We start from the raw sequence: 13,265 nt of genomic DNA on the forward strand, positions 1-13,265 counted from the left end.
TTATAGTGTCCATATGGGAAATATGTTTCTATATCCTGAGTATTTGATGGTACAATTCTTGTTGAATACTCCTCGTATTTCCTGCAATTTAATTAGGTACAATTAGGCACTCTAACCCCATCAAGGGTCTAATTCATGCAAAAATTCATGGTGTAAGCAGTTTTAACACACTAACCTTTTTTTCCCCTCCAAATTCCCACCTCGTTTTATTTTAATGAGCAGATGAAAGTAGGTGTAATTTAGTGGATGACAAATTGATTCTTATTCTTATCTCTCTCACACACATGGGTAATGTTACGATGAATAATGAAGTTGGGTGAAGAGAGAAGATTGTTTTTTACCTTAGAAAAAAATATTAAAAGATAAAAACATTATATGCAATGTACATTCCCCTAAAGAATTTAGTTACAGTCTTCACTTTTTGTTTGATTGATTCTTGATCAAAGAAATTCCCTTTATTAATGCTTTTTTTAGAGACTAATTTGTCTAAAATGTAAATCTTCAGGGATTTATTTGTCACTTTACTCAATGACATTTCTCAATTAGTTTGCATTGGTTGATATGAACAAAATGAAGTGAGTTTTGTTGGCTAATAAGAAAATTTAAAAAAATATTGCAAACCATGAAACATCCGGTAACTGTATGCTGTCAATATAATTTGCTGCTTTGGCAATGCAAGTTTCTATTTCCATCTTTCTGTGTTTTGGATATTCTTGTCTGAATAAAACAAGAGCTTGAATTGCTGCTCATGTGCATTCCACGTATCTATAAAAACGATGACATTTAAAAGTCTACTCACTCATCATAAATTTAAAGAACAAGTAATTTAATGTAATACATAGTTACATACTGACAGTCAATCATGATGTCTGCAAATGTTTCAATGCAACTGGATTCAATTCCTGTGACAGAAGCAACCAAAGGAGTTTAAAAAAAGATGTTTCCTAATCCTTTTTCAAGAGAGTAGAAGTTACCTCTAGCCATTCATATGATCTTGTGAGCTCATACCTCATAGGATGCCAGACCGCCATTAATATTCTGTAATAAAAGGAAAGAAACCCTAAACGGTCCCTGACAATTACCTCGAAAGACAACGAGATCTTTAACAAAATGAAAATCCAATTCGCTCCTGAGCTTTACTGTTATGGGACTAATTAACCTCTATGCCAAAAAAAACGAATGTTTTTTTTTTTTTTGCACACATAATTATCAGGGGTCGGGTGGAGTATTTACTTGTAATAAAATTGAAGAGTAAATTGATTGAGTCATGATCATGGCGACATGATATTCAAAATGCAATCACATGAAACACAATATTTCCGGTAAGGGAATGGGTATGCACTATGTCACATGTAAAATATGTTATGTGAAGAGTACATCCATAACGTTCTGGTACGTAGTTGAATTGTAAATTATTAGAACAGATTAGTGCTTGACATGTTATTTGATTGAATTTATACAACTATAGTAAAAAATTCTAAATTTGAATACATTTTCTTTATATAAAGAGTAAATATTCTTTTCGTTCTTTCTTATTTATGGTTATCATTTTTTTTGTACAAATAAATACTGATTAAATAATGTATCAGAAAGTGATAAATTTAAAATTTTGTAGTCAATAAAATTACCAATATTCAAGGACAAAGATTATTTATTTATTTTAAAAATTTAATGCTTATTCTGTTTTCTTCTCCAGATTGCCAAGTCACTAATATTAACACTACTAGCCTATAATCTCTTGGATTTATCCTTTTTTTTTCTTTTTTGTCATTTTGGACCATGGTTTCTTTTTTTTTTTCTTTTCAGCTAGCTTTTGAAACTAAGGTTACGTTTGATAGGGAGACTAAGACCGAGAGATTGAGATGAGGAGAAAGAAACTGAGTGACTTGAGAAATTGAATTAAATCTCTGTATTGTATTTAGTATAAAATGTAATGTTTAATTTAAACTAAATATGGAGATTAGGAGGTAGATTTGGAATTTAAAAAGTTAAATAAAGATATTTTTAAAAAAAATATTATTAAAATTTTAATTTACATCTTTAAAATTTTAATTTCTTCAGTATCTCCAAAAAGTAAGAACATAGAATATTGAAATTTTGAAGGGAGAAAATAAAATGAATGTAGACAGCTCAAAGGGAGAGAATAAAATGAATGTAGACAGCTCAAACATCATAATTCGTGCCCATGTAACTTGCTTGATTTAAGAATCTTTTCAAATTTATTAACTTAGCTTACTATTTGTTTAAATGTTCAACTGTTATCTAATTTATTTTGATTAGTATATCAATAAAACCATTTTTTTATCAATATTATTACACATTTTTTTCATTTGTAAAAGTATATACTAAAGTTTCATTAAATTAAATTTAACCTATATGATTAGGAGGTGACAAAACGGAATAAATCTGTCTAGTGTTAGTGCTATAATAATTTAGAATATTTGCTAGTTTTAGTTTAATTTTAGTGTTATAATAATTTAATTATGCCTTGTTACTAAATTAATTAATAGAGATTAACTTAGGATTTGTGAATAATGTGATTAATTATTTTAATTGTATGGGAATATAAATTAGAATGACTAGTTTAATTTATTAACCATATTTGCATGTAATAAAATAGCTAGCAATTTGAATTTTAACTTTATTTTATTAACCATATTTGCATGTAAAAATAAATTATTATATTTTTATAGTTATTTTAATGTTTTCTGGTACATATTAAAACGAATTATTGTCATATGTTAATAATCAAGCTACTTTAGTATATATATGTATGTGTAACAAAATTCGTTATAATGATAATTAAGTTAAAATTAATTTAGTGAATACTTTTATTAATTATACTAGTTAATTTAGTATAAAAATTAGTTTAGTATAGAGCTTAAATTAGATTTTTTAATGTTCATGCTAGTTATAAGTGTTTTAACTTATATATGATTAATTAACTGAGACAATTTGAGTTATTATTGACTTCAAAATTCCATATCTTGCATTTTGTATATCATTTAAATTGTTAAAATACCAAAAGAAATCAACTAAATCAATGTTTCTTTTCTCTCCTATTAAGAAATCACTGGGGTGTTCAACAGAAATTGCATGATCACTTATGCTACGTACAGAAATATATTTCCTATCTGGACATTGGACGAATACCGATGTAATGTGTTATAGGTTCGTTAATCTTTTTCTATCTGGATGAAGCTTTTTATTTTTAGCATTGTGATTCAAGTGGTGTTTTTTAGGAATGTGGATAATTGATGTATTTTTTTTGGGTATGGATATCATAAATGTTTTAAAATTTATTTTTTAAAATATAAATCTGAAGACCAGATTTATGATTTATAATTCTTTTCCACAAAACTAATCCACCGATTTGTTTATCCCTTAAAAAAATTTTTAACCTACACAAATCTGAGGCTTAAATTTCTCTATTACTCCAAATCGAACCCTAAGTTTTGTTTAAGTTTTGTTTTCAAAATAAAACTGAGCTTTCGATTTGTGAATTCCAATTAAAAAAAAAATGTATCTCCATATCTATAAAAAAAACACACCATTTTTTCACAATTGAGCATAACACATTCTATATTTTTATAACTAAAAAAATTAGTTTCTGGATGTTATTTCAGTCTTAGATCTTACTTGTTTCCATAATTTTCTTCTTGAACACTTCATGACTAAATTACTTTGGTAGTAAGCTAAACAAAGAGCTGACTTGTGGAGTATTGCAATGTTAAATAAATAGATTTAACTAAATATAGGATAAGTACTTCTCTAAAAAACTATCAGATGTTAGAACAATAATAATACAAAAGAAAATTTGACTAAAACCTTGGTTGAATGTGGATTCTTCCACTGGTTAGATTGAAGATGCAATTGCAAACTACGCTTCAGCTCATTTTTAATATGTTTGTAGAGCTACATTTTGACATTTTATCTACTTTTTGGATGAATCAGGTCATACTTTGATAACATTAAACAAAACACATTAATCTCTTTTGACTACTAGCGTGATAACATATTAAAAGTTGCTTAATTACAATATGCATAAGTCACAATCAAGTCACATGAATCATGTCTTATGCATGCAGCAATTTATTGGCCAGCGACAAATTTTTAAATGAAGTTCAGATTCGCAACGAATTAATCATTAACCTGTCAGGTTGAGGGATATTGTAGACAACTAAAAAAAAATTTACAAAGATATATTAAAAATGTTATATGTTATTAATAACACATGATTAATATTTAGTTATTTTACAACTGTTCTCCTTTAAAAATTTTACACCAATGTGTACATTTTAGTTTGAGTCCACTTTTAACAAATGTTTTTAATGTTGTAATGACTAATGATTTGGTATTGAAATTTAACTTTTTTATTGGAATGTATAATTTTCACTTTTTCAGTAAAAAGTAAAATTTTTTTTGATCGGACATTAAAAAGTTGTTCCCCATATATTTTGAAATTTCATTCTTGGGTCAATAGACTCAACACCTACTTTTTTAATGATAGCATGTTTTCGTCCTAGTATCTAGAAAGAGAGAATATATTTCTTTTTTGGGTCTTAACAATAGATTGATCTTCATAACCTTATTTCACTCCCAAGCCCAACAAAGCCCAAATCCAAACTGGGCCCAACACACGCTTCCCAAATTCAAATTCTATAGCTTACGGCGCGAAAATTTAAAGCGAACGGAGTCAGACATGGTTTCCCAGATAGCAAACAAAAAACAAACCCATGAACCTGTCTCACACTTTCTGTTGGTTCAGTTACATTTCTCCCTCCCTAATGTAACATATGTAATAGCTTCGAGATTCTCATTCTTGTTTCCTTTCATTCAAATTTCAGTTTCAAGTATACTGTAAACTATTCCTCTGTTATCTTTTGAAAACTTGGTCTATTTTTGTAATTATATTGATGTATTTGGATTTGGATATAAGTTAAATTCAAATATGAGTTATCATTCGTTGCTTTCAACGAAGATGAAGAAGCCACACTCACAGCAACATAACAACCACCAATCGCAAGCGAAAACGCTCTTCGAGCTGAAGCAAAAGGTAGTTACAGCTCTCAACAAACTTTCCGATCGCGACACGCACCAGATCGGCGTAGAGGAGCTCGACAGGACCGCGCGCTCGCTAACCGCCGATTCCGTCTCGCCGTTCCTCTCCTGCCTCCTCGACACCGATTCCGACCAGAAGGCCTCCGTACGGAAAGAATGCGTCCGCCTTATGGCCACCGTCGCCGCCGTCCACGGCGACCTCGTTCTGCCGTACCTTCCGAAGATGGTGTCCAGCATCGTGAGGCGGTTGAGGGACGCGGATTCGGTGGTTAGGGACACGTGCGTGGACGCGGTTGGGGTTTTGGCGTCCAAGATTGTTAATGGCTGCGGCGGAGACAGGGCGTTTGTGGCGGTGGTGAGGCCGATATTCGAGGCGTTAGGGGAGCAAAACAAGAACGTCCAGAGCGGGTCGGCGATGTGCCTGGCGAGGATTGTGGATAATACTAGTGATCCTCCAGTGGCGGTTTTGCAGAAGATGCTTGGAAGAACTCTCAAGTTGCTTAAGAATCCGCACTTCATGGCGAAACCGGCACTTGTTGAGTTGAATAAGAGCATTATCCAGGTTTAGTTTTGTAATTTGATTTTATTTTCAGCTGTAATCATTTGGTTTATGTTCCAAATTGATAGTAATAGAAAGTTTCAATATTAGCCTATTACTCGTGCATCTGCGTTTGAATTAGATTACAATGTATATACATTAAACTCAATTGCTTAGACCAAAATGATTTATATCTGAGATGGTTTAAGTCATGAAATTCGAATTCAATTGCAGTGGAGGTGGATTTTGAGCTGTATTTATGAAATTATGTGATCAATTGAACAAAACACCTAAGTGCAAGTTTCAAGTGATTTCATCTGGCTAATATTAGTCGCTGTGTGCCATTGTGTGACTAACTGTGTGTTGTATTTTATTTTATTTTATTTTTTATTTCAGGGTGGGGGCGCTCCGTCGGAGAATGTGCTGTCCACTGCTATTGCTAGCATCCAAGAGGCCCTAAAGGACAGTGATTGGGCGACACGCAAAGCGGCTGCCGTGGCACTAGGAGAGATTGGTTTGAGTGGTGCTTCTTTCTTGACATGTTTAAGGGCTTCCTGTATTCGTTCTCTTGAGTCATGTAGATTTGACAAGGTCTTTGTCATTCTGATATATTATTATTCACATAAATTAATGAAATGAACCACGTTTGTTTCTTGTGAACTGATTAAGTACTTGTTTTAATTGGTTGTAGGTGAAACCAGTGAGGGATGCTGTTTTGCAAGCACTTAAGTATTGGAGAATTCTTCCAGGCCCTAATACTCCTGAGCCTTCTGAAACAGGATCCTCCATAAAAGGTCTTCCTTCACTTTTACTAGAAATTTTATCTCAGGTAGTAATATTTACTCCATGCCATAAAGATTCAACAAAGTTTTAATGGTGCCTATCCGCTGTTAATGGCCTAATACAAGTATACAACCTTCTTTTATCTGAAATTGGGATCAGCTATATAAAACTTTGTAAAATTACTTAAACATAGGCAGAGTTTATCAGGAAGAATCTTTTTCTTTTTTATTTCCCCCAAAAAAAAAAACCGAACTAATCTTGAGCACATCATCCTCTGGTAATGTGAAAATGTGCTTCATGCTTATGATTGTCAGCCTTTTTTATTTTTTTCCATGCTTTTGATTTCGATTTCTTGTTTGTGTCTTGCTGCCACTTATGGCATCCACAGAAAACATATGCAGAGGTGAGTCGGCTGATCTTAGTAGTACAACCGAATCTGGACAGAGAGATCTCAGGGCCCAAAAGGTTAACACAAAATCAACTATGGGAAGAGTTCCTCTGTCTGCTAGAAAGGGAGGTCAAAATTATGCTGGAAATCCTCAGCATCTCAAAGACGATTGGCATGTTGAAATTGCAGTGCCTAGAACTCATTCTATAGTGGAATTCCATAGCCTGAATGAAGATTCTGAGAGTAGTTCTGTCACCAAGCCATTAGAAACAATTAGTGTAGAAGTTACAAGCGTGCGCGACATTGGTTATGAATATGTTCCTATGGATGACAAGCAGGAGTGCTCTTCTGTCTCTAATCTTACCAATGATAACTATGAGACCAAGTTTTTAGCTGCTTCTCATGAATGCTTTATAAAGAATGGATTTCAGAAGCCACTCGCAAGAAGTGAACAGTTTGTTGAAGAAGGAAGTTGTAATGAACAAATGTACTCCATAAAGTCTCAGAATCCTAGAAGTTCCGGTTCTACAATAACAGAGAAATATCCCCATGCTCCACATGAATGTTGTTGTGTTCAACTTGCAAATGATATGATCTGTATTCAGAATCAGCTTTCAGATATGGAAATCAAACAGGCAAACATGATGCATCAGTTACAGGTATTCATACACCAGTGCTTATATGCACAATTTCTTGAATATAGGTTTTGTTGTTTTCTTTTAAGAGCAGGACAACCCTTAAGTATTATCAATAAGAGTTGTTGCCTTTTCATGATTCTCTCACTCGCCTATTGACAACATAATCAATGTAGAAAATATCCATGTGTTTATCATGAGGGATAGAAAAATGTTAGTTCTGTAACTTATGGTAAACTTTTAATCTCAATGCTGGACTTGGGTGTTTCTCATTGTGCATCACATCCTTTTACTTAATGTGCTTCTAAATATTTTTCAGATGTTTACAACTGGCATAATGGATGCTCTTTCTACAATCCAATCAAGAATGGTAGGCTTAGAAAACGTAATTGATAGATTAACTCAAGAATCTGCACAAGGAGGAAGACATTCTTATTCAGAAAACTCCAAATTTTTTAGGCCGAGTCAAAATACAGCTTCTCCTAGGTTCTCCACATGCACTCCAAGGCCATCTGTAGATATTAATGGTAAACCGTCTGGCTTGTCATCGAATAAAAAATCTGAAAGTTGGGAGGAGAAGAAAACATTTTCAAGGAGCCAACCAAGGAACTTTGCCGGAGATACCGCAGATTCATGGAAAAGCTACAAGCCAAAGAATGCAAGGAATTTTACAGAGAAGGATATGTTGAACAGTTCTGCGAATGATACACGCAGCATGATTTCTACTCAAGTGAGAAAGAATGATGATGTCTTTTCCTGTGCTACCAGAGTCAAACCCAGAATTGGTTGTCGTGGGAGTAATACTAACTACTGGAAATGTGTGAAACGGCTTGTGAGTGAAGGGGATCTAAACTCTGCATACATGGAATCTCTATGCTCTGGTGATGAACTTATACTTGTTGAGCTTCTGAATAAAACCGGTCCGGTTATAGAGAGTTTATCAGTGAAGACAGTCAACGTTCTTCTTAGTACTTTAGCATCATATATTCTTGAAGGAAGATTCTTTAATACGATAATCCCCTGGTTGCAGCAGGTGAGTATGCTTACTATTGTTATTCAGAGGTAAAATTTTACACTTGAATTGGTAGTTTTAACAGTGTGGAGTGGCATGTATTAACTTCAAACAATTTATGGTATTTTCTTATTTTAGATTGTTGAAATGAGCACCATCCATGGACCAAATTGCATTGCTCTCTCCATTGAAGTCAAGGAACAGCTTATATCTGCAGTTCAGGAAGCTGGGGACTTGACTATTATCAGTCTCGCAGAAAGAAGGTGCGCCACTGAATTAGCAATGAAGTTGCATCATATATGGGGTAAGATTAATGAAACTTCATAATCTTTGTATATTTGAGGGGGAAGATGTCCATGCCATTTTCTTTATCTAGTGTTGGGTTTAGTCAATGGTTCGCTGCTAGTCATTCTGAAATTAAATAACTTCGGAAGTTTGTTCATGATGTTTGATAGCAATGTATATTGCAAGGATTGTGTTTTTCTTTGTTTCAGCAATATGCATCTTTGGCTACCTAGTCAAGATATTGAATTGTGAATTATGTTTCATTTCACTTTTTAAATCAACATAACTGTCTTACACTTGCTCATTTTCCATTTATTTATATAAAGTGTTAAAAAAGAGCAATATATGTATTATCATCAATGTAATGTAGGATAGGTAAAGCATGAGTAAGAACTAATATTACATTGGACATTGGAAATAATCAAATACAAGGTTTACATTATAACTGATACATGTTTACCATTTGTAAATTGACTATGGAATTAATAAGAGAAAATTGAAAATATTCTTATGAATTATGCTTACATTATCATGCATGCAACACTCTGCGCCAATACTCTCTAAGAGCCCATATAGGAAATATGTTACGATGTGATGCATAGTTTATGACAGTTTCTGAAAAACACTCCTGTTGCGTCCTGGAAATTGGATTAGAAATTAGTAAAAGTTATAAATATGTTGATTATAGAACCCCTTTGCTAAATGCTAAGATATGATTAATATGGAAGAATTACCGGCTGTGGAAAATCTCCATCTTCCATTTGGGAATTGTATTAACTTTATTCCTTTGTGTATGGGTGTAGCATCTATCTCAGCCTTTTTAGTTTTTACAGCAAAATTCCAATGATTAGCACAATTTACATTCTTTGCATCTAAACTTAATTCGGAAAAAATACAGAAAAATAAAAAGATATTCATTCTCTCACATCACAGTTATCTCATCATTTATAAATATAACATATATATCTCCCTGTATACGATATATTGTATATTGTTTTCTTCATTCGTTCTTCTTTTTGAGAAACAATTAATTATCTGAAAATTGTAAGATGTTGTTAGGTAATAGTAGTCATTTCTAATTTGACAAGGATCTTTTAGAAGTTTCCCAATAATTTGTAGTAATTTATTAACTTATTTGTCGTATGTATGTTTGAAGGACTAATATGTTAAGACATATTTAAATGAAGATGCTAAAAGTATTAATTTTATGAAGATTTTTGTGATAAAAGTGTATTTTGTTTGTTTAGTTACACTTTAAAAAAAATAAAATTTTTATAACACATTAAAATTAAATCATACAATTCATGATCTAATAATAAAAAAAAAAAACATCTTTATATAAAAATAATTGTAAAATCTTCATAATAATATCTATCGTATGTTAATACTAATAGTGGTAGTGTTTCTTTTAATTATATCAAAATAAAAAATTATCAAATTCAAAAATTCTAACCTGTCCTGCTCCGATAAGTGACAACAAAGCCCATGAAGTTTGAATTAAGTTTGTCCGTTTACTCATTTAAATTGGCGGACTTTGCCTTTAAAATTAAGTCTGTTTAAATTTTGGTTAAACGAGTTAGCTTGCGAACTAAATGAATGGTTCGTTTATTTTTTTTTTACATATTTTCAAAAGAAAGTAGCACTTTTAGTCGATATTTCTCTATCTGACCCGAAAATCTGACTCATCAACTAAAAAAATATTATTTTTTAAAGGTTTTTAACCTAAAAGTGATATTTTTATCAAAATATTTTTTAAAAAATAAAATAAAATGATAAACGGATTGACATGTTTAATCCATCGGACTGACCATAAACGATCCAAATTGAAAAATTATGGCCGCGAATGAACTAAGCTTAAACGATCTAGTTCATTTAACCCACAGGCTCAACAGGCCAAACTTAAATGAGCCGGACTAATCTGTTTGACAACCCTAAAATTTGTATATACCTGAATGAAGGAAATCGAGCATCTAAAGTTACATCAAAACAAAATGATATTCTTGAATTTCTTAGTATTGTGCAAAATTAAGAGCAAAATCAAATTTATTAAGGCATAACCTTGTTTTGACTTGACAAGTAACTTTCACCCCAACTACCACTAGGAAGTAGTTTCGACAACAAAAATTCACAAGCTTTGCGCAATGAAGGACTATTATGGTAATTCCTTCCCAAAGCTTTTAGTCCTTCGTCCACAGCAAACCATGTGCCATAGGTATAACAAATACCCCAACAACCATACCTGTGTAAATGTGCTCATCAATAATAATAGTAAAGTACTATGAACCTTTGTATTATATTGGATTTAATAAACAATTTAAATTAAAAACAAGAATTTCATTAATTCTAACTTCTAATGCATTACATCCGATCCTTACAAATAAGATAGCATAAGAAATCATTTTGTTACTTTTAGCGTGCCATGTTTTTTTATCAGAATGATAATGACTAATGCATCCCAAGTCATTAGCAGGGAAAAAAAAAGGGAAAAAAATATATTTGAATGTAGTTTTATATTTGCTAACTATTCAATGTCTCGGTCATTTATCCACATATAGATCTCATAATTAACAAAATGTGAGATCATTTATTAGCCCAATGGTCATTGTTTACAATAGTCAAGCTAATCATTTTCTCAAATGAGAATTTCTTTCTAAAAATATTCCCATTACAAATTTGGACATAGATATTTTAGCTAAAAAGTTTTTTATAGAAAAAATTATTAACCTTGACTAATAATTCACAAAACATGAAATCGTTTCCTCACCGATTGCTACAATTGACGATAGATAGACAAGCTAATTATTTTTCTAAAAGAGTACTTTTATTAATAATTTGCACATAGATATTATGAAAATAATTCTTCGAAAAAAGTTCCTCTTTAAAGGAAAAATGATTAAATTTCACTATGCAAAACAAATATAATGACTTTTAATTCATCTATGCAATGTGTTATACTATATATTCTTTGGCAAAATTAAGAAAATGTATCTTGAAGAACTCAAACAATACTAAATAAAAATATTTTGGATGAAAACTAATTGAATTCAAATATAAATTATTACAGCAAAATGTATTTAAGTAGATGAAATAAATTTACTATCACAAACGATAGGGGTGAACGCAGATCGGATCGGATTAGATATGGCCAAAATTCCGATCCAATATACATTAAAATTATCGGATCTGATATATCCACAAAATATAAAAATATTTTTAAAAATTTTTTATTAGAAAAATATCAATAAAATTTATTTTTTTATTATTTTAAATATGTTTACTCTTAAAATAATATTAAATATATTTTTTTAAATAATAAATCTCTTTATTTTTATTTTGTAATACCAAAATAAGAGAGAGAAGAAGAACATACATTTACTTCTTTTCTTTCCCATCATTTTAACATTATTTTCTAAATTATTCATATATAGATAGGAAAAATATCAATTCTTTATTTCTTTACCATATGGTATCATTTCATATACGAGAATTCAAATTCATTAATCTATTCTTAATATATAAAATTAGATACATAAGTTTGTTCATATTACTTTTAAGCCGTTTCTCTTCTTTTATTAACGTCATGTCAGCAGCATCATTTACTTAGCAAAATTTTAGAATCAACCACTTAAATCTTGCCAAATTAACTAAAAAATATATATACAAGTAATAAAAATATATGCAAATTAGACTGCAAAATTATCAATGACAATAATTAGAAATTAATAGTGTCTAACTAAATTTGTAACCTACAAGAATTCATATTCCTATATTTATTATATCTTACCGTTATAAACAATCTATTCTTAATAAATATCCATATTACAAATGCTATAATAATCTATTAATCATAATAAATTTTACGTTACAAATATTCAAATTTTATACTATTTGAACTACTTATATAAGTCTCTTATTACTATTTCTTCAGATAATAACAAATTTAATATAAGAAATTTATTTTCGCACTACACAACATCTCAAACTTACTCAATGGAGCATTATTTTTTTGACAATATCACCAAACAAACAGACAATTAGTTTATTAAAGTTTGTGTGGTTCGTCTATAGAAAACATTAATACCCACAAATGAAGAAGAATCTCTTTGCTTAGAAATTAAAAATGATTATATTGGATGAAAAAGTACAAAGCAAACATATTTATTGTATTTTTATATTGAAATTACAAAAAAAATACTTTAATTATTTTCGTTTTTTATACTTTTTATATTATTTATAATACTTTATATATAATTGTATTTTAATATCATTAAAATTATATTTATTTTAATATACTATTTATTGTTCCTTTTTAATTAATTATTAACTGTGATTTACTAACACCGTAGGGAACACATTTTCATATAATTGTGAAGAAAAATATAATAAATAAATTCAAATATTTGTTATAAGAAAGAAAAATCTATACTATAAAAAATTTAAAAATAGAAGATGCAAATAATTTGTATAGACTAAATAAAACCACCAAATAAAATAGTCACTTTATACTTCAATATTCAAATTTTTTGTATTACAAATTAATTTACACAACATTTTTAAAATTTA

The 13,265-nt window shown here is 30.4% G+C and overlaps 1 protein-coding gene across 1 annotated transcript; it reads left to right on the top strand.

Moving 5' to 3' along the window:
• Positions 1–4,741: 4,741 nt before the first annotated feature.
• On the top strand, positions 4,742–8,912 carry LOC107479300 (TORTIFOLIA1-like protein 2). Its single transcript, XM_016099468.3, has 6 exons — positions 4,742–5,623; positions 5,996–6,190; positions 6,291–6,393; positions 6,771–7,429; positions 7,725–8,438; positions 8,556–8,912. Exons 1-6 carry the CDS (start codon positions 4,952–4,954, stop codon positions 8,742–8,744), a joined length of 2,532 nt encoding a protein of 843 aa, XP_015954954.1. The 5' UTR covers positions 4,742–4,951; the 3' UTR covers positions 8,745–8,912.
• Positions 8,913–13,265: the final 4,353 nt, after the last annotated feature.

The sequence above is a fragment of the Arachis duranensis genome, chromosome 1 (genome assembly GCF_000817695.3).
Source record: "Arachis duranensis cultivar V14167 chromosome 1, aradu.V14167.gnm2.J7QH, whole genome shotgun sequence".
Lineage (NCBI taxonomy): Eukaryota > Viridiplantae > Streptophyta > Magnoliopsida > Fabales > Fabaceae > Arachis > Arachis duranensis.

Coding starts and splice junctions, on each gene's coding strand:
- LOC107479300 (XM_016099468.3), top strand. CDS start 4,952: ATGAGTTATCATTCGTTGCTTTCAACGAAGATGAAGAAGCCACACTCA. Junction 5,624..5,995: donor TGAATAAGAGCATTATCCAG/GTTTAGTTTTGT, acceptor TTTTTATTTCAG/GGTGGGGGCGCTCCGTCGGA. Junction 7,430..7,724: donor ACATGATGCATCAGTTACAG/GTATTCATACAC, acceptor AATATTTTTCAG/ATGTTTACAACTGGCATAAT.